We start from the raw sequence: 25522 nt of genomic DNA, 5'->3' as shown, positions 1-25522 counted from the left end.
GCCTAATAACTATGTGATGTGGCAATTGTCTTTACACATTGAGTCTCCCAAGAGTCCTGTGTGCTTCTTGTACCTGGATATCTAGACTTCTGGGTAGGCCAGGGAAATTTTCCTCAGTTATTTCTTCAAACAGATTTTTTGGCCCTTGTGTATTTCCTTCTTCGCTCTCAGGGGTGCCCATGATTCTTATGTTTGACCCCTTTGCAAAATCCCCTATTTCTTGTATGCTTTGTTCATGCTTCTTGTTTCTGTGTTCTTTCTCTTTGATTGATTTGTTTAGCTCATAGGTGTTATCTTTGAGCTCTGAGATTCTTTCTTCTGCATGATCCAGCCCATTCTTAAAGCTTTCCAGTGTGTTTTGTAATCCTTGAATGCATCTTTCATTTTCAGAATTTCTGTTTGGTTTGTCAGTAATACGTTGATTTCTTTAGAGAATTTTTCATTCATTTCCTGCATTGTTTTTGTGGCTTTTTGTGTTGGGTTTCTATTTTCTCTTGAATTGAGCTTTCTTATAATCCATTTTGGAAATTCTTCAACTGTCATTTTAACCATTTCATTTAAGTTGGTATCTGTTGCTGAGGAAGTAATGATTTCTTTTGGGGGTGACTTTTCACTCTGATTTTTCATGTTTCCTGAGTTCTTTTACTGATTTTTTTTCATCTGGCCTCTTGGTTGAGCTGGGGGTGCGAGGGCTGGTTTATAGCCCTGTGTCTAAGTCCCCAAGGGTTGTTTCCTAACAGTGTCAGGTAGAGGAGTACTGGTCCTGAATTGCCTTAGGGATGTTTTAGCAAGTTTGATGAACCTCTTGGGTTACCTTTGACCTGTTGCCTTCACCTTCAGTTTGGTCCCCCAGCTGAAGCTCCAAGCTGATGTATTGTACTTGTGGGTATAAATCCACTGCTCCCTAATAGCTTGAGATGGAAGGTAGTATGTTTAGCTATGGAGTTGTTCCCACTGTCATTGATTGTAGTTTGCATGGAGGAGCCAGTTATTGAGGTAATCTATTGTGCTCGTGATAGGCTCTGGTCCTCCAGGTGAGGTATAGGAATGCTCCAAGCTTTGGGAGGGGTCTTGTAGCTCCCAGGGGTTGCTTGGATCCTGCTCCCTCTGAGGTGAGGGGAAGAGCAAGATAGTTCATATCCGGGTGCCAGAGCCTGGGTTTGTGGGCTTCTATGGTGCTCAGTGGTTGGTTATTCAGCCCCTAGGGGGATTCGAGGTTATGGAGTTCAGGGCTCTGCAAGCTTAGAGAGCTACTCCTGATGGAAGGGGCCTACTTGTGTGATTGCTGAGGTGCTAGCCAGGTTTTTCTCTCCTTGTCCATAAACCTGGCACTTTCCCCTCCAATCGGTCCACTTGTGTTTCCTCTCTGCCCAAGATGGGCTCTGGAGTTTCCCCACAGTGCATGTGTCTGGCCCGCCTGTGTGCATCTCTGCATGTTGCTGGCAGATATGGTAATCTCCAATTTTGCGCCCCTTTTCTGCCACTGGACCCCAAGGCAAGGCAGGTGGGCTTCTCTATCCCCAGAAGTCTCCCACAGGGGACACTTCCACAGGGGGAATAGTGGCAGCTCAAGAAACTCTTGGTTCAAGCTGAACTCCCTATTGAAATGAGTGGGGGTAAGGGCAGCTGCTCCAACTCAGCCTGCAGCACCTGAGGCTTTTGGTTGCCATGGGAACCAGTACTTATGCAAATTGAGCCACAGTGGTGCAGCAAACTTCAATATGGTAGTTCTCCAGGGGGAGGGGGAGATGGGGCTCACCCACAGAATCCTGCTCTCTGGTGCTCCTCCACACCCTCCCAATGGGCACAGGCTCTCCCTTTCCACCCAACCCTGGAACCACGATCTCTCGCTTACACCTCCCCACCCTTCCATCTGCACCATCAGCAGGGGAATGAATGCACCAAATGCCTATTGGCAGGAAGATTACCAACTGAGGTTGCCCTGCTGGCAGAGGGTGGAAACACACCCCTAGCACTGAAAGCAGGTCACTCAGCACAGAGAACTCTAGCAGCTGCTACGTTTTGGGGAGAGTTGTGGCCTGCACCGCTCTCGAGTTGGGAAGGGCATTCTTCCACCCTACTCTCTGAGCCGTGGCAGCAGCTATGCTGACCGATGCAGGCTGGGTTGGGAATGCACTCTGGGAGTGCACTCCCATTGCCCAAGGCAGGCTCAGCTGGGAGTGCACACTAGTTGGGAGCCAAGTCACTCAGTGCAAGGCAGTTTGGAGGTTGCTATGGGGTGGGTGCGGCCACAAAGCTATGAGCAGCTTGAGCCAAAATTACTTGTTGGGATGCCAACAGTGGAGGAGGTACAGGGGAGGCATCCAGATGCAGGGATGCCAACTCTCTGGTCCCCTGTGGCACTCCGCCATGGGATGAGAGCCCTGTGTCCCACTGCTGGTCTGAGCCCCCTTCACCCCCACCCCAGAGGGAGAAGGGGGAGGAACACTTACCCTTTCCCTGGGCTCTGGAACTCCCTGAAATTAGTTCACGGGTTACTCCCTTCTATCTTCCTCTTTCTCAGCTGCTCAGTTCTTCCTGGTGGTGCTCCTGGACTCCACCTGTGTCTGTCCCTAGAGTCCACTTCCAAGCAGTAATCACTCTCTGGTCTCCTCTGTCCAATCCTCAACTCTTCTACAGGGACAGTCGGACAAGCTTTGTCTCTAGTGGGCCATCTTGGCTTCCCCGATGTCTAGGTACTTGACTTGATAAATGTATTCTCTGTGCTCATCATTATTAATGATAATAAGAAATGACATTGGAATTTATTTTAATCCTAACTGATAACCAATGAATCTCTTCTGAATGTTATTTATAGGTGATCTCAAATCAGATTGTCATTAATGTTTGGAGCATTCATTACAATAGCTCAAACAGACGAAAATACTCATTTTTAATGGAAATGATACCATATAAATAATAAATATCTTCAATATTTCAATGAAGTGACGAAGTATCCATGTTTAGAAATTTCAAATCTATAACCCAATTCAATATCCAAGCAAACTAAAATTGTAAAAAAGTTGGGTAGGGTATCATTGTTTCTCCCTCTATGTGATATTTATTTCATTATTATCCTTTCTTATGAGACGAATTATATATAGATATATATTTGTATATATTAGACTCTAACTTGTTAGGATTATCTCTCTAAAAGGCTAAGAAATTTAGCTACTGGAGTCTATTGCTTTGAGAGGACTACTGTAATTACCATTCATTGTTTTAAGCAGCATTTTTATGCTTAATAACTCATAAATCAGTAGACATAATGATTTCATTAGGAAAAATAAAATTTGAGAAGTAGAGATTTTATAAAGTTTCAAAATATCATCTGGATAAAACATAGAGAAAAAATCAATACATTTTATAGATGACTTATTGTAAAAATTACCACACAGCCTAAAAGCATAAAGAACTATTTCAAGAAAAGGATAAGTTCACACTTCTCCTCTAATGGATCATCAAGCATCTTTTTGGTGAAACAACAGAATGACTTTCTTTCAATGGCTTAATAATGAGCTCTTCTAGAGCTTTCAAGTCCTGTCTAAAGGTAGCACAAATTGGAACATTATGGGGAAAAAGACACTTCTTTTAGCATTTGGTATATATATAGAGAGAGAGAGAGAGAGACAGAGAGACAGAGAAAGACAGAGAGATTCACATTTGCTTGGTGTCTTTGGGTTCAATGAGCAATGTTTAACTAAAGTTAATACGGATATGGATTATTCCACACATAAAATTTCATATAAAAATACACGTTTATCTAAGAATAGTCATTACTTATAATTTTCTTTAGTATTACTATTTTGAAAATTATGTATTTTTTTCTCTTTTACCAATTGCCACTAATTTTTCAGTTCTAAAATCAAATACTGTTCATCATGATTGTGTTTGAAAATGTCTTTAATACTATTTGTGAAAACCAAATATTTCCTCCTGAATGTTTACTCTTAGCTTTTCTCTAAATACAGAATCTCAGTTTACATAATACAAAATCAATTGATTTGAGGGAGAAAAAGTCAATCAATCAAACAATATGCCTTATATTCTCTGAAATGATTAATTTGTTATTAAATCATGTAAATATATCAGTAGCCTCGGGTCCTCCATTTTCCCACCTACTGTCACACATTATTTGCAAAACACTTTGAGCTCCTTTAAAAGTAGTAGTATTTAAAACTACAAATTGCTTATTAATAGAACAAATCAATATGATAAATTAAAACCTGTTCATATATAGCAGACTATGGGGAAAACTAAGCTTAATTGTTTATTTCCATTTTCATTCCTATTATCTTTATGAAAGCAGCTTTATTTGTACTGTATGACAGGGCAGCTATGGTTCATAATGGGATGTTGGTATGCTTGCATAAGACTATTCATTCCTGTCATTGATTTTAGTGGCTGAGCTTCCTTTAAAAAGAACTCATTCTTGCATGGTACTACATACATCTTGTTGAATGTGTATAATCAATCTTTAAAATGCAGTTTTTGAAGTTTTGAAAAACAAACATTGTGCATATGGTACAACAGCTTGACCTAAATGTTCAGCTGCTTTGTTTCCCCCTACTCTATATGTTGTATTTTTAATCTTATCTCAAAAATATGAGTCTGAAATGATAACATAAAGAGCTTTATAAAAATATTAAGAATTAGAAAACTTCTGAGTAAAAATGGTGAATGGAGCAGGATAACAGATTGTCCCTCAGTGCTTAACACCCTCCCCATTTTCAAAGGCTTGAGAGTGGAGAACAAGCCAACAATGCAAGAAAGAAGAACAACCTTATGTCATTTTATGATATAACCTTTTATGGATACACGGAGAGAAAACACAAGATGCTGGTGCAGAGTTTTGTGTTTCTAAATGTGCTCCTGTTGCCTCCCAACCACCCCCACCCCCACCCCAGTAAAAAGAAGAGACAAAAATAATACTAAAAATTCTTAACTGTACTCTCAAATTCAGAGAAAAGCAGCCTGAGAAATTGAATAGGAAGCCACTGGAAAAATAAGGAAAAACACTAAAAAGTAAAAGCCAAAAGCAAAAAGAAAGAAAGAAAGAAAAAGAAACATTTCCTAATGGATCTCAAGAAATTCAGAAAAGGTAAAGCTGCATTGCCCTCTGCCAGGCACTGGGCTCATTCGGGGTATTGTAGTGCTGAAGTCCTCAGAGTGTGATGAGAACCTGGATGGGTTGAGTGGGTCCTAGAATAAGACATACAGGAGAACTTCCAGTGAGTGATTTTCAACCATGTTTATTATGCCTTTTGTTGGTCCAACCTATTATTAAATCTTCAATGCTGTTATTTTGTTCAATTTGTTTCCTCTGCAATATTGACTTAGTCAATTTTGTATTATTAGATTTCACTTTGTGTTACTCTCTTGCTGAACTTACATTCTCAGTAAATTCTATAACTTGAAGCACTAATGGGAAATATGCTTCTGCTCCTTGGATTTCTCATGTCCCATCCTTATCTGATTTTTCAACTATTTTGAATCCTTCCTTTCTTCCCCATCTTAGTCATTCTCAGCGTGGATGTGTTTGTCCAGTTTTAGACTGCTATGTTGTCTAACACCAGGGGACCCCATTTGTACTGTCTCTATACAAATTCCCCTCTTGAAGTTGGTTTTAGTTTTATTTGTTCTGATATAACATGAATCATTCCTCCTGATAGCCATCATAACTTTGAAAACTAGAATTACCTTATATTCCTTTGTTAAAAGATAGTTTTTAAAGGGGTATATAAAATCAGCACATCAAAGATTTTATTTAGCTATTAATTAATGAAGGAACTGGTAAGATATTACAATAGTTCAAAAAAATTCAAGGAACAGACATATATATAAAAAATAAAGTAAATTTATAAATAGAGGAAAAATAAGTCTACCTAGAGTAATAATCAATTGCTTTTCACCAGACACAATTAATATACATTTCAGGAATCATTTAAATTATTATTAGTTTTCTGCAACTTACAGAGTTGTAAAATCACTCAAGGACAAAGAAAGGTGCAGAGAACCTGAATGGATAAGTGAGATATTAACTTTTTTTCTCATTTCAAAGTCTTTCATAATTTTTCCTGACACCTTTCTCTGAACCATTCTTTGAGACCGGGTGTTGCTTTTAATCCACTCTCCTTAGAGCCTGAGGTAAGGGGAAGAGATAACCTAGGTTTCTTTACATGCTTGCTGAAGTGTTAAAGAAACACTTATTTATTATATCTAAGGTTGAGCAATAACTTTAGTTTTGCTCTAGTTTCTTTTTTTTTTTTTTTCCTTTTAAGTTGAGGTAAGTTCTAACACAGAGATATTCCAGGTGTATCCACAGACCCTAGAGGGATCTCTAAAACCCCTTCAGATGTCCATGAGGTCAAAATCACTGGGTTGACATTTGCACTCATGTTGCAAAAGTCATAGTGGATAAAACTGCGGGCATCTTAATGTTGAGGCGGCAGCACCGAATTGTACTAGAGTCCTTCTATTCTCTACTAGGCACTCAGTGCAAAAATGCACACTTAAGAATGTCTTTAGAAATAAAATTTATTAATTTTATTAACTCTTAACCCTTGAGTATACAGTTTTTTTAATAGTCTGTGTACAAAGTGGGAAGTACACATTAAAAAAGTACACATACTAAAGTATAATAGCTGCCTTGCGGAAAAGTACTTGTACAATTATTTAAGTTGCCAGTTGAATTAGCCACTATGAAAACATGACTTGAAAAATAACTAACAAACAATGTATGGTTATTCAGACTTGAATATTTGGCAGCTATTTTCTCAAAAATTAATGAAGTAAGCCTGTTACTTCAAGGAAAATAACTAACAGGGTATGTTGCCAATCATAGAACTCAAACTTCCAAAGAAAAATGAGAAGTTTGGAAAATCTACATTCTCCATAATGAACTTGAGAGCTTCCTAACACTTTCTGATGATTTCAGTGATAATATTAATGAATTTGATTTTTTATATTGTATAATAAAATGTGTCAATATTTGCAAAACTCAGTGAACCAATATTTTTCAAATGATCAATGAATCATTTTAGAAAATCATGCATGGGTAAAATATCCACTCAAAGTGCAAGAAGAATCAATGGGTTTTTAATGTAACAAAGTGTGCAAAGATCATTAATATAGTTTTAGATTCCACACTACAACTAAACTTTAAGGAACTACCATTTATCCAGTTTGTGAATATTTGAAAATGAGATTAAAATAGTTCTCCCTTTCCAACTACATTTCTGTATGAGGCTTGCCTTCCTATACTTCAACCATAGCAACAATCCACAACAAAAATTGAATACAGAAGTAGATATGAGAATCCAGCCGTTTCCTAATAGGGTTCACATTAAAGATATTTGCAAAATTATAGAACAATACTGCTCCTCTCAGATATTTTTTGTTTCAACAAATATAATTACTTTTCACAAAATATATTATTTAGGTTACATGTAATAGGATTTTTAAATGAACTAATTAATAAATATTTGAAAAATTTCTGTTTTAAAACTCTATTCAGTAAATCAAAAGAGGCATATTATACAAACAAAAACTCTTTAGAGTTTCTCAATAGATTTTCAGGGTATAAAGGGGTCCTTAGATCTAAGAGTTTAAGAACTCGTCATTTAATATAATTTTCATTTTAAAATACATATACAGTAGGATCCTACTCTTACAAAGAAATCTTTTTCTACATATCTATCCATCTATCAATCTTTGTATCTGTAGAGGTATTTGATGAATGTTAGTGCTGGCCATTTCTGAGGGTTGTGATTTAGGAGAAATTTAAGATGCTGTTATTGGTGTTTTTTTTATTACTTGAATACAAAAACAACAATGTCATTATCATAGATACATATATACATGAACTGACATGAAGAAATGAAAGAAGTAGGGAATAGGGAAACATAAAAATATTAAAAATATATATTCCACAAATACCTGAGAATTCAGTATATACATCAGAAGAATTATTTATATTGCTGATTTGAATCAATTAGAAATCAAAAATGGAAAAAATAAAAATTGACCTCCATATTAGTTTTCTAATACAGAGATTGCAATTGAAATTTATTCTCTTACAGTTCTGAAGGTCACAAGTTCAAAACATCTGTAAGTCTTATGGGGCTAAAATTAAGTTGTACTTAGGGCTGGCTCCTTCTGTAAGGTCCAGAGGAGAATCTTTGCCTCTTCCAGCTTCAGGTGACTGTTGGCATTCTGTGGCTTGTAGCTGCATCACTCCAGTCTCTGCTTCTGTACTCACATAGCCTTATCCTCATCTGTCGTCAAATCTCCCCTTTCCGCTCTCTTACACTTGTGACTACATTTAGGGCCCATTCAGATCATTTAGGATAATCTTTCCATCTTATGCTGCTTAATTTAATTGCATCTGTAAAGTCTCTTTTGTAGTACAAGGTAACATTCCCAAGTAACAGCAATTAGAACATGAGTGTCTTGGCAGGGCATTATTCAGTTTACCACAATCCCATACTTAACATTACATAGAAAAATCAATTCCAGGTAGAGTGTAGATCTTAAGTAAAGTTTACCAAAGATAGTATAGGAGAATGACTTTATGAATTTATGGAAGGCAAAGATTTCTTTAGACACAAAAAGAATGAATCAAAACTATGAAGGAAACGGTTCAGCAATTGGTTTACACTGAAATTAAGAATATATGTTCATCAAAACTCACCCTTAAGAGATTGGCAAGTCAATCTATAGAATTGAAGAATTCCGTTACATATAGTTGACAAAGAGCTTGCATCTAATAAGGAAAAAGCAAACAACCAAATATGGACAAGAAATACAAACTGACATTTCACAAAAGAAGATATCTAAATAGGTAGTAAACATGAGATTATGTTCAACTTCACCAGTAATCAGAAAAATAAAAGTTAAAGCTGTAATAAACACAGAATTGTTACCATCTATAAGGTGACCATACCAAGCGACAATAAGGGTGTGAATCAGCTGGACTCTCATACTCTGCTGGTAAGAAGTTGATATAAATAATCATTTGGAAAAACTGAAAATACCTACTAAAGTTCATCATATTTATACTTTCTGACAGAGCAATTCAACTCCTAGGTATATACACAACAGATGTGTGCATTTTAACATGAAAGACACATATAAGATTGTCATAGCGGTATTATTCACAATAGTGAAAAACTACAAAGGAAATAGCCATCTACAGTAGAAAGAAAACTGAATTGTAAATATTGATGGAATTTTATAAAACAATGAAAATGAATGAACTGCAGCATAAATGCTATCTCTCAAACATAATATGGAGCAGACACAAATACAATAGTCCCCCTTTATCTGTGGGGGTTATGCTCCAAGACCCTTAGTGGATGCCTGAAACCACAGATAATACCTAACCCTACCTATACTGTGTTTTTTCCTAAGCATACATACCTATGGTGATAAAGTTTACTTTATAAATTAGTCATAGTGAGAGATTAATAATAGGTAATAATAAAATAGAATAACTTTATACTGCAATAAAAATTATGTGAATTTGGCACTCTCTCTCTCTTTCTCAAAATATCTTATTGTATTGTACTCACCGACTTTGGAACTGTGGTAAGGGAAGACCATTGCAGACAAAAAGGATACATACAGTATGATTCCACTAACATGAAGATTAAAATCAACCAAACTAACCATAGCTGCTAAACATGAGGATAGTGGTTGCTTTTGGTGGAAAGAAGAAAGGAGTAGTGAGTGGTAGGATAATGTTTTTTTTTCTTAACTTGGATAGTGTTTAGATGAGTGAGTTCACTTTTTAATAACTTACCAAGCTACATGCTTACAATTTGTGTGATTTTTTGTATGACTTATACTTCAATTATGAAAGTTATTAATAAAAGGAGAGCTCTATGAACTTACAGGAGCAGATGTCTAAAATTCATTGTTAAGTGAAAAGAAAAAGATGACTAAAACTATTCATGAATTTGTGAATAAAGTATGATCTCACTTTCAAAAATAAAATGAGATATGTAAATATTTGTATATGGATAGGTGATAAAAAAGAATATCTCGAAATGGGATAGTGAATTGGGGAAAAAGGAAGTACTTCTTGTTTTCTTTATGCATTTTTCTGTCATTCCAATTTTTATGAAAGATGTATATTACTTCATAATTAAAATATAAATAATTTTAAGAAGTGAGAAATAGAAAATAACATTTATACATTAGATTCAACAATAATAATAATAATGATAATACGTATAAGTTATTGAATATTCAATATGTACCAGGAACTTTCCATTTATTATTTAATTTAATTAACACAGTGGTTCTAGTATAGTACTTAGTTGTTTTCATTATCCCATTTTAACATATGAGGAAGCTGAGGTTAAAATAATTAAGAACGTCTAGCTACTAGGCAACAGAGTCAGAAGTTAAACTCATGTCAAGTTAAATGTTGTTAATATCATGCTATCCTCAGCCTGTGGAAAAAATGTATATTTCTAATATGGTACTTATTACATTGAATAATTATCTAACAACACTCTTACCATCCCACTGAATCATTACTCTTTGAGGATAAAAGTTGTGTTTGTTGAATGAGCGATTCTTATTGAATAAAATATAAATCTCCATTAATTACTGGTATATTTTTTGTTCTTAAAGGTGGTGAGAATAATTTTGGAAGACAGTTTCTTCATTTATATCTTGTGGAAGGAAGGCCCACAGTTAAATATGGATGTGGAAGTTCTCAAAATATCTTGACTCTTTCTGCTAATTACAGCATTAACACAAATGCATTCATCCCTATCACAGTACGGTAAGTACCATACTCCACAGTAAGTTATTTGAACTGTAGTGCTGAACTCTATTTTTTTTTTTTTTTTTTTTTGAGACAGAGTCTCACTCTGTTGCCCAGGCTAGAGTGAGTGCCGTGGCGTCAGCCTAGCTCACAGCAACCTCAAACTCCTGAGCTCAAGCAATCCTCCTGTCTCAGCCTCCCGAGTAGCTGGGACTACAGGCATGCACCACCATGCCCAGCTAATTTTTTCTATATGTATTTTTTAGCTGTCCATATAATTTCTTTCTATTTTTAGTAGAGATGGGGTCTCGCTCTTGCTCAGGCTGGTCTCGAACTCCTGAGCTCAAAGGATCCGCCCACCTCGGCCTCCCAGAGTGCTAGGATTACAGGCGTGAGCCACCGCGCCCGGCCTATTTTTTAAATGTTATTTATATGTGCAATAGCCACCCAAATATGAAAAAAAAAATCCATCTGAAAATTATTTTGCTTTGTTTACTTTGTTATTTTTTGCTTTTTTTTGGATTTGATGGAGTAAAATATAAACTGGCTATCCTTTGGTAATCAAACTGTACATACAATAAATTAATTTACTTAAAACTATTATGGTTCAAGCACATAGATTAAAGTTTCAAGTTTTTCTGTTGAAATTAAGATCTAGTTTAATTATTCAACAAAATATTTACTGAGTAAAAAGAGTACAGCTGCTAGGAATTGAGGTGGGGTGGGTGGGGAGCCATTGACTCCACACAGAAAAAGAAAACCCAGTAGAAAAGAAAAACCTATTGAATATCAAATGGAAACGTCTTTCTGGATTATATAAATTTTTGGAAAGCAGTCTTTAAATTATAGTTTGTGCTTCAGAATTTTAAAATGCCAGGAGAGAGAAATGACTAAATATGATGGTTACATCCCAAGGGCGTTACTGAACAAAATTTACATGTAGCAGCCAAGAATTTCAAATAATTCATCAGTATAGCAATCTTGTAATAACTGTCTCCAAAGTTACTCTATGTCAGTGAAAAATATCATTTGGTGACTGAGTTTGTGTATAAGATGACAATTAGATAAGTTAGTCTGATCAGCAGGAATCTTGGCTAACCTATGAAGGTTATATAAATCACATAAACTTTCTCAGAGACTGCATCAATCTGAAAATAACATCAACAAAATTGACACCAATCTGAAAATGTAAACTCCTTACAGGCAGGGATAGTATCTTCCTCATTTTTAATGCACTTAACAGAGCATGAGACAAAGAGGAGATACTCAGTAAATGTCTGAATGAAGGAAGAAATGAGGGTGTCTGGGCTGGGCAATTCAGTTGATTATAACAAGAAGGCAGTGAAATTACTCTAAGGTAATGAAATTATTATTCTTAAATCAGGTGTACCCTTTTGGAACACTGAGTTCTATACAAACTCTTTCAGAGCAATGGACAATTCATATTTCAACCATCTATCTCCCTTCCAAGTGTTTGCTATTGATCACATAAAAGAACCAGATAAGAAATTGAATAACTTAGAAAACTATTTAAAAAGCATGTCTATTGATAAGACCATCATTTTATACAATGTCATAATTTTATACAAACAATGGCACATTCAATTATATACGAAGTAATTTCTATTTATGGTCACACTTTCTTGAGGAATACTTTTCCTGTTTATCTTTAAGTAATAATAACCCAATTGGGCAGTCCTCAAACCACTCAGATTCTTAGATAGCCTCAAACTGAAAGCATCCTGTAAAAAAGAAATTGATGCTTCCAATAAAACTGAAAATCAAAGACTTTCTAAGACTTTGGATTAATTTTATTAAACTTTTAGAAAGTAAAAAGGAGATATCTCTACTGATGCAAAAGTGCAAATCTGCTTTGTCTTATAGGCAATATCCTATAAGAGCTCAAGGTGACAATAGGCTGACCCAAGGACTACATTATATATTACATATTATATATCATTAATTAAAAATTTGTGAGTGTCCATCTGCTAAGGACTCTTTCAATGTGTCTTAATTTTTGCTTCTTATTTTTCTTTGTGTTTCTTCTGTCTTTATTGAGTAATTTCATGTACTCATTTAATAAATGATTCCTATTATATTTCTAGCGCTATACCAAGCTCCTAGAATTCAATGGTAAGCCAAAACAGATAAAATCGTAACTCACATGTGTATACGGTTTAGTGAGGCAGATTGACAAACCGTCACACTAATGAGGGAATAATTAAAATTTGATATGTGTTGTAGATGAAAGAAACACAATACAAGAAGAACAAGTCACAAAGTATCTTGGCCTATGCTAGAGAGACAAAGGAAGTTCTTCGGAAATGAATAGAGGTGAACTTGGTAAAAGAACAACAGGCAAAGCAGGGGTCATGCTCTTCAAGCAGAGGGAAAAGTATGTGAAAAGGTCCTTTGGTGTAAAGAACCATAGTATATTCAGAGAATGAATAGGCCACTGTGTTTAGAACAGAGAAGCAGAAGAGGGTGGTTTAGTCATGGAAGACACAGTTTGAAAGGTCAGCAGTTGGCAAATGCTGTCCGGCCTTGTAGCTATGTTAAGGAGTAATTGCAGAGGGGCCAATTAGATGTGTATCATATGCCCAAGTAAGACATAATGGTAGCTTGTTCTACTATGTTGTCAGAGAGAAACTGACACACTTAAGACATAATTAGGATTAAAAGTATGACTGACTGAATATCAGAAGGAAAAGTAGAGGTGTCAAAAACAAATACTCACTTCCTGATGTGCAACTGGATAGGAGATTTTATCCTCCACTGAGATAGTAAACAACACAAGAGGAGGTTTGATAGAGAAGATCGTTAGTTCTTGAGCGTACAGAGGTTAAGGTGTCTTTGAAACACAAAGCAGACTTTTCAATTGAATATATGGATGTAGAGGTCAGAGGAGAGGTCTGGATGGGAAATATAAATTTAAGAGATGTCAGTGTGCAGATGGCAACTGAAACCATAGGTGTGGATAAGAGTATAGAGTAGAAAGAATTACCTGGGACTGAGTCTTGAGGAGCTCACATTTAATGACTTGTAGTGGAAGTTGAAACTGTAAATGAATCTGACAAGGAGTGACCGGAGAAGCAGCAAACAAAAGGAATGGAATATCAGGGAAGGCAATGGGAAAGTTTATCAAATGCTCTCATAGTCCACAGAACTTTCCACAGCATGCCATGACCTGAAGACTTCATTGTAATGAGATAGAATGAGAATCCAGATTGAAGAAAATTGAGATAATAAGTTTAGACAGCTCTTTGAAGAAATTTTAATGTGAAGGTGTAAAAAGAAGTAAGGTGGTAACTAGAGGGAGGTGAGGAACCAAGAGAAGAAAAGGTAAGATGAAAGAGATTGGAGCATATTTAATTGTTGATTGGAATTATTAATCGAGTAGAAGGTGTTAATGCATAGAAAAATAAAGAAAAAATTGAGAACAAAAAGAAGTCTCTCAAAAGTTTGTAGCAATAAGATACAATATACAAGAAAGAAGATTCTTGCCAGAGGGCAGAGAAAATGGAGATAGACACACAGATTGAGGCTTTTGATTTCTGCTCTTCGGTCGTGTCCTTTGATCTGTGATTGCCTTTGCTTTATCTCCATCTACCCAAGTGTTGATGCCACCCTCTCTCTGTCTCATGTGTTCACGCTTACTCCTCTATCATTAACTGGGCAAAATTTAGAATTCAAAAGGTCTTTTGTACAGCTCTTTCCAAATATCCCAATTCTCACTAACAGGACTCTTGCTATATAAATTCAGAATAAATTTCTCTCAAACAAGCATGTGAATTAGGCTCCTTTTTAATAATACGAATGTTGATGGAATGTCTTCCATATTTAAGAGGTTCTTGACTATAATAATATAGCATGATTGATAAGAACTTAATTTTCAAAAATTAATGGGATTAGCCATAAGGTAAACAGGTAAAGAATGGCTTTTATTTTTTATTTTGTTTTTAGCCACTATTTTTTAATTTTGTTAATAGCCAGTTTCCTCCTACTAAATCCACATTATATCTGTAGGATAGAAGACAGAAGTAGAACAAACTTGAATAAGCCACTTGTAGTGATTGAGGTCAATTCAGTATCAAGATAGAAGTTCTTCTTAAATGAAATAGAGCAGAGATCACAGTTCTACAGATACATTGTAATTCATACTCATGCACAGTTTGTCTTTCATTCCAACAAATTTTGAAAGGGATCACATAGGGAGAGCTATTGGTTTTCACAAGGGTTATTCTCTTTTGGGGAAGTTCAGAAAAATTGTCGTACTATATATATACTTTTTAAAGTTTCTAAAGTTTAAAATTTTCTGGCACCTTTAGTGTCTGTTTTCCACAAGAGCTGACTCTTTACCCAGCATTTTGTTCTCTAAAAAAGCCCTCTGTCCTTTCCTCCAGGTGATTTACTATGTTATCTGCATGTTTTAAAACCACACAGCCTGATCTACCTTCCTTAGATTCTACCATCCCACATACCTAACAACATTTCCTCAAAGATTTATCCAGAGGTGTAAAATTATCCATGCCTATTGAAGGCACACTCACTCTAATATCCAATTATTTATTTTGGTTAGCACACTCTTAGGGTAGCCAAAGTGGGATGATGACCAAGAATTGCAATACTGCCAGAACCACACATGCCCATTAGCTACTTTTTGTTAATAATAGCAGGTCAGTGTAAACAAATGCATAGTTTAAGATCAACTAGACTGAGGCTGGAAAAGTTTCTAGTAGTTGGGCGGCAAGAACCCTTGTTAGTACCCAAACATACATGAGGAAAAACCATTGTGGGCATTTTTATCACATTACCTTTGTAAATATTTGGTCCAGAAAACAAAATAAAAACTTCTGTTGAGTTTTGTAAATGGACTGATTTTTACCTCCTGTTGACCTTTTAATTTCTACGAGATACAAACCTCATACATATACACATGGATATATATGTATATCAGTGAAGATTACTTTTTATTCATTTTAATTAGCTCATTTCCTACAGTCATTTGATAAATAAAGGTGATACAAAATTTATTATAGTGCAAAACCTTCAGTAATCTCAAAAGAATGGGAAGTAAGAAGGATTCTGAGTAGGACTGATTTTGGTTATATCAAATGAAGATGTTAATTAGTAAGTAATTTGTAGAAAAATAAGAAAGGAACAAACAATTTCTCTTATAATACCTATATTTAATTTTTCAAAGGCCTCTTGGACAACTCTACTTAACATTAGATTCCAGTTTTTTGACATTTCCCCACATATTTTCTCTGCTTGAACTTGCTGCCTAGCTGGTATTAACCTCTAACTTTATACAGAGAATGAGCAGGAGACTACCTAAGCGCATGTAAGAAGAAAGAATATCCATAACGTATTAACAGCTATCATTTTGAGAGCAACTCAAAATGTTATTTATGTTTCTAATTTTCTAAAATATATAAAAGTTTTTCACACATTTCTGAAAGTTAATATTATATAAGCTATAGATTGCATGTCTTTAGTCTTGGAGCCAAGAAACTATGTAATAGTGAGAACCTTCACTTCTTGAAACAGATGGTGACTTTTGAACTGTGCTAAATCTATAAGATATTAGATTTATTCATAAAATGTTGCCATGTCAATATGGAAAGTTTGGCAAGATTTTCATCTTAAAAAGGTCAAACTTCATCACTTCAATATTAATTTCTGTATCTTTTTCATCAGCTCCTCCATCTGGTATTTCTTAGAGGAGATGTAGGAAAACCAGAGCTCTATATGGGAAATACAGATGATATTATACTTTACTACACATTAACGTGTGTATAAATACATAAATCTAAACCTTGCTCCTTTATCCATATCCACACTATTTACATAACATGTCCATATGTAACATTATCAAAACAAGCTGGATATCAAGTTATAATGCAGTTTATTTGTATTAAATTGTGAAGATCTATTGTAAAATTAAAATGTCTTTCATTAAGTAAGCTTAATCTTTCAAATATGTCTATGGATCTACAAGTTGGTGATTCAGTAATGTTTAGGATTATTGGATAGAGTCCTCTGCTAGTATCTAAAGTTGTCTCTAAAATTTGCACGATCTCGAGAAACAAAGAGGTTAAGTATTAGTTTGTGGCTTAGTGATGCAAAAATAGGATGAAGCTTTCTAACCAAAAACATCATAACCTGAATGTGAACCCACGTCTACATAGTATGTTTATTAAATAATATGTCAGTGGACTCTACCAGCCAGTTTGATGTTTAAAAAACATATTTCAAATGATTATTTAACTATGTCATCATGTTTTCCCTCTTAATTGTGCAATTCAGTTCAAATTGTCAAAATGGAATGGAAATTAACATAGTTACAAAAGAGAAAACTCAAGTCCACAACTGCTCATTGTCTGGTGTGTTGAGGTGAAGAAACAGACTAGAGAACTGGTTGACCCTCAAGTCCCGAAAGCAACCACGAAGACTAGGGTGGAGAAAGGGGAATTTTTCAAAATGAAAAATTAATTCAATTTTGAAGAACAATTAGGAATTTTTCAGGAGACAACAGATAAAAGAGGATCTGCAAAGATATCAAAGTGTAGATAACACCATACTCAGGTAAGAAATTGTATAGAAATTAGTTATGATGAGAACATATAAAGTTCAAGGTGAAAGGATGTTTAGATCCTCAGCAAATCATCCTCAAGCACTGTCATTTCTAATGCAGAGAATCACAATAAATAAAAATAAAAGGCAAGAAAAATTTTTAGCATCAGCACTGTACGCTGAGGAAGGCTTCAGATTCTCTTCATCCTTTATTATTAGTGGTAAATTTCTACAACTGTCAGAAAAGGCTATTAAGGAAGTTTGAGTTATTCTTGTGTGGTGACAGAGTATACAGCAAAATGAACTTCAATCCTTAAAAACCTTCCCTCTGTAATTCTAAAATGTGTGTAGTCTATCACTTTTAAGAGAAGATTTTGACAGTTATATTAGAAGGTAATAGGAAACAAATGAAGACTTAGGAGTAAATTGAATATATAGAAATTCGGGCAGAAAAACAATAATTGATAGGGTCAGAGAACACTTTGGCACACAGGACAGTTAAAGAATTTAACATGTTGAAAAATAAGATTCATGAGGAAATGTCAAAGGATTATTTGTTCATTAAATGATGGAGTGGTCATTTAAAAATATAGATTTATATTTTGTATATTTTCTAACCCACTTCAGTTGGCCCCATAGCTCTCCTTAATTGGGATTTATCATTATGGTCAGAGGGTATTTGCTTACTGCCTTACAACAACTACCAGGAAAGATATTTTACTGTGAAGATTCCTTAAAGCCTATTCTTAGTGGTAGGCCTCAATCTTTGATAGCATATTTATCTTAATTAACTTCTTTAGAATAATTCTCACTAATGGACTCAAAATAGAAACCATCTTATTTATTAAAAAAAAAAAATGACAACCACATAACTTTCCAAATGAAGCTCAAGGAAGCTATGCCAGAATTTGTCCATGACTTCATCAATATGCTGAACAAAAAGCAGATATATATATTGATATTAATTGTTTCACAATTTAACATCTTTGAACTTTTTTCCCCCTAACGTAGAATTCAGTTAAGAATAACTTAAGATTTTCAAAAGATTTACTAATTTTCTTTAAAATTAAAAGCTGGTTCCATAGTCAGTGACTGGTATTGAGCCAAAGTGTTTTAGTTCAATAAATATAGAACGACTTTTACTATTTCTTCAGATAATTTATTCTAATGCCACCATGACACACAGTAAATTTCTGTTTTATGGAATTTGACATAAAATCCTGTCCTTGTCCCTCTTACTTTTCAACTGTGTCATAGCTGGCCTAATTCTTATTGCCAGTAATACGGGAACTCCAATACTGCCCCTCAAAGACAAAATGTTACAAATATAAAAAAGGAAGGAGATTGCAGGACAAAGCCCTATACAAATCACCATAAAACAGGAATTTACTGTGCTTCATGCTGACATCAAAGCCACAGTACCCAGTTCCACCTGCTGATTTACATAGGAGCTTATTAAACACCTAGGTAAAGCTCCCACCTTTTGGAGTGCAAAAATTTCCAATCCTAAGGGAGGGAACAAGATGGACTTACCCATGCCCTGGGAATCCCTTGCCCTCTCCCAAATGAATAAAATAGCAAAGAAGCTTTCTCCTGCCTGCATGGTAATGGCAAGGACACACGTCCCTCCCAGGAGGGTACAGTAGCAGAGATTAGAGTGAAGGACAATTCCAACTCATTTTCCTCCTAAGCCTCAGAGAAAGCAACAGAAACACAGTTCCGGCTTGGCATAATCTCTGTGTAGAATTCTTGGCACAGTAAAAAATGAAGTGTTGAATGGGAGAGGCACGCTTGTAGCTCTGACTTGAGCGGTACAAATACAATAGCTATAACCCAAACATTTGTACCCCTGTAAAAATTTTGAAATAAAAAAATAATAAAAGAAAATTTATCAAATAAGGTAAATATATCAAAATATATTCCATTTCTATATTGTTTTAGTTTTTTAAACTAATGATCACATTATATTTACAGAAACAAGGCTAACAACTATCACAAAAGTATAAGCTTCTATTTACACATATTTATAAACAACTAAAAGAACATACTGTATTTGTCAGAAAAATAAAATACAAAAATAATTTTAAAAAGAACACCAACAAGCAAGTCTGATACTGGGGACACACATGTGCAAGCAAGTTTTGGGGATTCCTAAAAATGTTTGAAGAGGGAGATTCTACAATGAATTGTGATTCCTGCAGTTAAGAGAGTGGGTTCTCAAGCTCTGAGACTTGGTAACTGTGTCTTAGGTCAGATTCCTTGGGAGCAGACTGTGCCATGAAGATTTACATACAGGAATTTTATTACAGAGTGCTCTTAGGAACACCTGGAAGGCAATGAGGGAAGCAGGATTGAGAAGAGGTAGAGCTGAATTGGAAATAGTTGCAAAAGAGGCCTCAGCTGCCCCTAAGGGGAGTTCTGGAGTTGGAATGTTCATATTTTCCTGCATTGAGCCAAGAGGACCAGGTCTTTGTACCCCTTCCCATTCCCAGGGGACTCTGGGCAGCACACCACAGCATCCACTCCATCTGGTTGAGGTTCATGGCTCCACCAGTACTTAATGGCTGATGAAACCTGAGACACCTGGGTTTGACTTGTACCTAACCGAGCTAATGTTGTTTTTAGATAAACTAGACATATGTCCTCACATCTGCTCTCGCCTCACTATAGTAACCAGGGAGCTAAGTGCCCCATGTTAATGATGTAGTTCCACTGTTTCTTATCAGGAGTGACCTAAAGAAATAGTGACTCTTAGGAAGAACAGCTAAATACTAATCACAGCAAAACCCAAAATGCTAATTTTGTAGATGTGCATCAGCATGAACAGATATAACTACAAATAATGCCATTCAATGATCTATCATTAAAACATAGGGCACTGCCCTAATATGGTATACCCGGGTATAGAGCAAAAAGATAGATCTTTACAGGTTCATTCTGATTCAAAATGAAGGCTCAGGATGCCTGAAAGGCAGAACCCTGGCAATGGAGAAGGAAGCAAAGCATTCTCTGTAAAACTGCAAAGTCTTTTACCTGTTTCTTTCTTTGAAACATAAAGATAATGACACCCATTTTCAGCCATATAGGCTTCTGTGAATATCATCTATATGAAATTGCTTTGGAAAACATCAAGTATTCCTCAAACATATAGTATTGTTATTATGGTTTATCATCCACATACATCTATTTCTTCTATTGCTACCCTAGGACTAGAAAAAATGCTCACTACTTTTTATTTTATCGTATCTTATTAAAAACACTTTGTAATTGGGCAGTTAGTAGGGTGATTAATCCACTACTCTCTGGTGGAAATGTGTTTGAAGTTTCTTTCTTGTTAGGCTTGCCTCTTTTTATAGTTTCATAGATGGGAAAGTGATAACACCTGGAGCTATCGAGTCCAGGCTGCGGCAGGGTCATGGAAAGTACATAAGCCTTCCCACCTGAACTGCTATAAGCAGATTTGTTTCCATGACAGCAGGGGAGAAGGCTGTCCAGATGATTGCGGTGTGGACAATAAGTGTTTGGTAAGTCTGGAGCCAATCCAACAAAACAAGATTTTATTTACAAGGATATGCCGAAAACTTCTCCTGCCTAGCAATAATCTCATTCTATTCATTTTTTCATGTCCATTAACAGGGGTGTAATACATGTTTATTTTGCACTTACATCCATTATGATAAATATTTTACAAACTATCTCATTTATTCTTCATAATATCTTTAAGGAATAGTTACTTTTATGATATCCATTTAAGAGATGAGGAAACTGGAACTTTAAGAGATTAAGTAATTTAGATAAGGTCATACAACTAATGAGTAATTGAAACAAGGTTCCCACCTAGGCCATTTTACTCTAGATCACTCAAATTTAACCATGCTGCATATCTTGTTGTTGTTCAGATTCTTTTTTCCTGAAATACTCCTTAAATGAAGTCACACTCAAATCAAAGAATCTTTAAGGAGCTTCCTTCCCCCATCATCAACTCAAGAACAAATTGTGTGTCTTATGATGAAGTATCTTTATCAGCTCCTTACTTACACAGCTTTAGCTTCCTCTAATACCCAACCAAGATGGGCTGCCCATTCCATTAAAGCCACAATTCTTACTGTCCTAAATGTACTCCTACATTTTCCCTCCACATTCATGTCAGCTAATGCTACAATTTCTTCCTTGAAATGTTCTTTCTGTTCTTTTCTACTAAATTGTATGCTATGCTTTCTGCAAGCCCACCTCCTTTCAGAAGCTAGTCTAGACAGGCCCCAACTCATATTTATCTCCCTTACACTCAACTCTCAGAAGGCTTTATGCCTTATAATGTCTCCATTGGTCTTTTGTTATCTCATCTTCACAATCAAATAACAAATGGTGCAAAAATCTCTTCCCTTTGTCACACTTAAACTATTATAAAAATGCTAGGAATAGAATAATTACTTATGAAAGGGATATGGCCCCCAAGATCACATGTGAAACTGAATTGACATTTATGTAAAGGTTGAGATGTTTCCATTAGAAGAAAAACAATTATATAAACTTCATCATAGAAATCTTACTAAAGGAGATCGGTTAAGCAGGTGAAGCCCATAGAAATTTAGCTTTTTAGGCTGGGCGCAGTGGCTCATGCCTGTCATCCTAGCACTCTGGAAGACTGAAAAGGGAGGATTGCTTGAGGTCTGGAGTTCAAGACCAACCTGAGCAAGAATGAGACCCCATCTCTACTAAAAATAGAAAAATATCAGCCGGGCGTGGTGTTGCACACCTGTAATCCTAACTACTCGGGAGGCTGAGGCAGGAGGATTGCTTGAGCCCAGAAGTTTGAAGTTGCTGTGACCTAGGATAATACCACAGCACTGTAGCCCAGGTGACAGAGTGAGACTCCATCACAAAAAAAAAAAAAAAGAAACTTAGTTTTTTAGGGAGATTACTTAGGCAGTAGGTTTGCTATATGAAAATGCACGAATGATAAAATGTTCATATAAGAAATTAGAAAATTGACTTACAACCAGTGGGAATTCCAAAAGCTATGTTGCAAAAAAGGAGAATGGCATTAGTAGAGGTCCTTTGATTCTAATTTCTTTCTTAAAAAAAAATCTAAATTATATTAACGATAAAATGGCTATCACTGATTAAGTTCTTACCACTTTCCAAGCATACTTCTAAGCTTTTTACCTACTTTTAATTATTTATCCCTAATATCCACCCAGTGAGATACTGTTGTGCTCATTTTAAGGAAAGATATGGAGATACACAGAGCCTGAGGACACTGAGAAATCACACAGAAATCTTCAAAGTCAGAAAATCTGAATTCAGAGCTCAACTTTAATCACTACTCAATATAACATGGACTATATTATAGGCAATAAATGAAGTTAAAATGTTTTATATTTTGCACCTTTCATGAAACTTTTAATATTCAAAATTCTCTAACTTTTTACTTCTAAAATATGCTTTATAAAATTAGTGATCTAAACAATTTTGAAAACTCAATTATCATAAAAATAAACAGTGTAAAAAACCTAAAACTTTTTTATTTTCTATTTTGATGTATATGACTGCCATTTTTTCTATTAAGAAATTTCAAAAAATAAAATTTAGTGAAATTATGTTCTAATTGTGATAACATATTGGAAGAAAATTGGAATCAGTATACCATTTGTCAGTTCTGAAATGAACAAAAAGGATAGATGGGATCATTTTTATTTAGCCCACAAAATACCTAGGTATAATAAACTTAAAGATATTTATGAATTATTATACATGTTGCTCATACTTATTGCAAATAAAATATTTCAATGTATTTGCTATTATGAAAAAGGCATAGCATTCTGCTACTTAAAATTCTTTAGGCTATAATTGTTAGTTATTATTCAAAGAGGTTTTTGAAGAGTTTTTTTTTTTTAATCCTTGAAAATGACATGGATCAATTAGGAGACACATTCTTTTAAAAATCCAGAAAGGCAGGAAAGTTCAGTACATTCCCCTTCTGTCTAATAAGAGAGATGTTATACTGATAGAAATATTTATTTCTAATTAAAATATTGATATAGATTACTATATTATCTTTCAGATTTTTCTCAAGCAAGATTACTATATTCTTTTAGATATGCATTGCCACTGGAATCGTCAATTTTATTGGAATGTATTTAAGTAATTCAATTCACAGAATAGGACAGATAAATATGAACTACAACAATATTTGGTTATTACTTGAGACACTAGTTCCCTTAAAATCTCACAATATTAGTTGTTCAAAAATATTTCTAAGTGCTTATTTAAAGGGTTTTCATTGCAAGATTTATTGGTAGGTTGAGAAATCAGAGGAGTGGTATTTTTATTATGTGTGACGATTCTCATGAATCCACTGAGAAGATGGTCAATTTTATTTCTAACATGTTACTTTAATGGTCTAAAATACTTAAGTGTTCTCACAAAATATACATTTACTTTTCTCTAAAATATTTAAATGTAAGACCTAAAAGTCACATTTAAAAAAATATAGTCCAAACCTTCATTTTCCTGCTGAGGAACCTTCACATCTGAGAGGAAAAGGGACTTTCCTGGAGCCACGTAACTGGAGAAGAAATAGTAAAGGTAGAGCCAGGCCCATATTCCACACTCTCTCCCTGCATCATCTTTTATGTCTATTTTTATAGATGACATGCTGCTGCCTTTATCTCTCCCCTTTCTGTGACCTACACTTTACTTCCTAATACATAGAGAGAAAAGAGTTATCAGTTGTTTTTGTTCATTGTGCCAGGCCCACAGGACACTTGACTCTTTCCTTTGTGAAAGGATCGAGAATGGCAAATCCAATGACTCCTCTTTCCCAAACCTCACCTGAAGGACTTCGCTCTGGGAGAACAATCATCCTCACTTCTCTTTATCATAAGCAAAAATTAGTGACCTTGATTAACACATAATCATAGAATCTTAGAAAAGCTTATGGGCAAGTCTCCACTCTTATCCCCAAGGCATACAGGATACACATCTACAACCACCATGAACCTTGAGAGCATTAACTAAATTTTAACAACACTGAGAAACTACTACTCCAGAAAGCATCCCATCCCAGATTTGTAGACACTGTCGATGTTAAGGACTTGTTTACATTAAGTAAAGATATTTTTTTTCTTATAATTCTATGTGCACTGGACCTCTACCTGCTCTTTTGAAAGAAACAAAAAGGAACAAGCATAAATCTATAAATTTGTTCTCTTCTTGTTTTTTACTTAACTGTCCTTAACTATTTTCTAACCATGAAATCTAAACTCTGTATGAGCAGGACTATTTTTGTTTTTAATCACTATTTTTCTACAGCATCTAATTTAGTGCTAGTATACAGCATGTGATCGATAGATATTTTTCAAATGAATGAAGCAAGTTTATACATCTCCTCTTAAGTGTTTTTTTTTTTTCTATAGACAAAATATTCCCAGCTCCAAACCCATTTTTCACTGACATGATTTAGGAGTTTTTCACCATCCTAATTATTCCCTACATTCTCCGTGCAACTTATCAGCTACCATATAATCTGTCAGAGACAATAGAACTCACCATTCCCCCTAGAATGTATAAATGCCTAGCAAAAGTGAGATTATAATATGCTAGAAGAATGAATTGGCATTAGCTTTCCTCAATTTTCAGATCATTCAGATTGTGTTTTTAGCCAACTAAGTCTCTAGCTCTTTTTCACATAAACTGCCTAAAATTATTTAAGTTGCTTAGTCACACTGCCAGATTTTACCACTCTCATAATATGTAAATATCCTCAGGAGATTTAACACATTAAGCAAAGTTCTCAATCATTCACAGCTTGTGGTCAATTTCTTCCATCAGATATAATTTTCTCCTAACCCCTAGCTGAGAGCAGCATGCTTAAAGAATGGGAGTTTTCAGGGATAGGGTGGATGATTTTGTAACTTGTCACACTACCCAGAAAGTCAAGTCTGAGTGCAGTCCCCATTCAAGGGGCCGGGGTAGATAAAAGTACTAGAAAATGGGGAAATAAAAGGTCCAGGGCAAGAACATTTAGGGTAAGACTGAAACAAATTCTCTCCCTATTCATGTATTTTCTGGACATATGATACAGTAAATTTTAATTAGGAGTCTACTGTGGTCTACTATGGGTCAGGTACTGTGATACTCATAAAGTTTTAGCCTACTAAGGTGGAA

General features: G+C 35.2%; 1 protein-coding gene across 1 annotated transcript in view; it reads left to right on the top strand.

Annotated features, from left to right (window-relative positions):
* Nucleotides 1-25522, top strand: part of EYS (eyes shut homolog) — a 1462097-nt gene that overhangs the window by 1166345 nt on the left and 270230 nt on the right. The window contains 1 exon segment of the mRNA XM_069488330.1: nt 10642-10795. Within this exon segment, the coding sequence (XP_069344431.1) occupies nt 10642-10795 (154 nt within the window).

The sequence above is a fragment of the Eulemur rufifrons genome, chromosome 15, assembly GCF_041146395.1.
Source record: "Eulemur rufifrons isolate Redbay chromosome 15, OSU_ERuf_1, whole genome shotgun sequence".
NCBI classification, from domain to species: domain Eukaryota; kingdom Metazoa; phylum Chordata; class Mammalia; order Primates; family Lemuridae; genus Eulemur; species Eulemur rufifrons.
The sequence above is the reverse complement of the archived record's forward strand: the minus strand, read 5'-3'. Positions and strand labels throughout refer to the sequence as shown.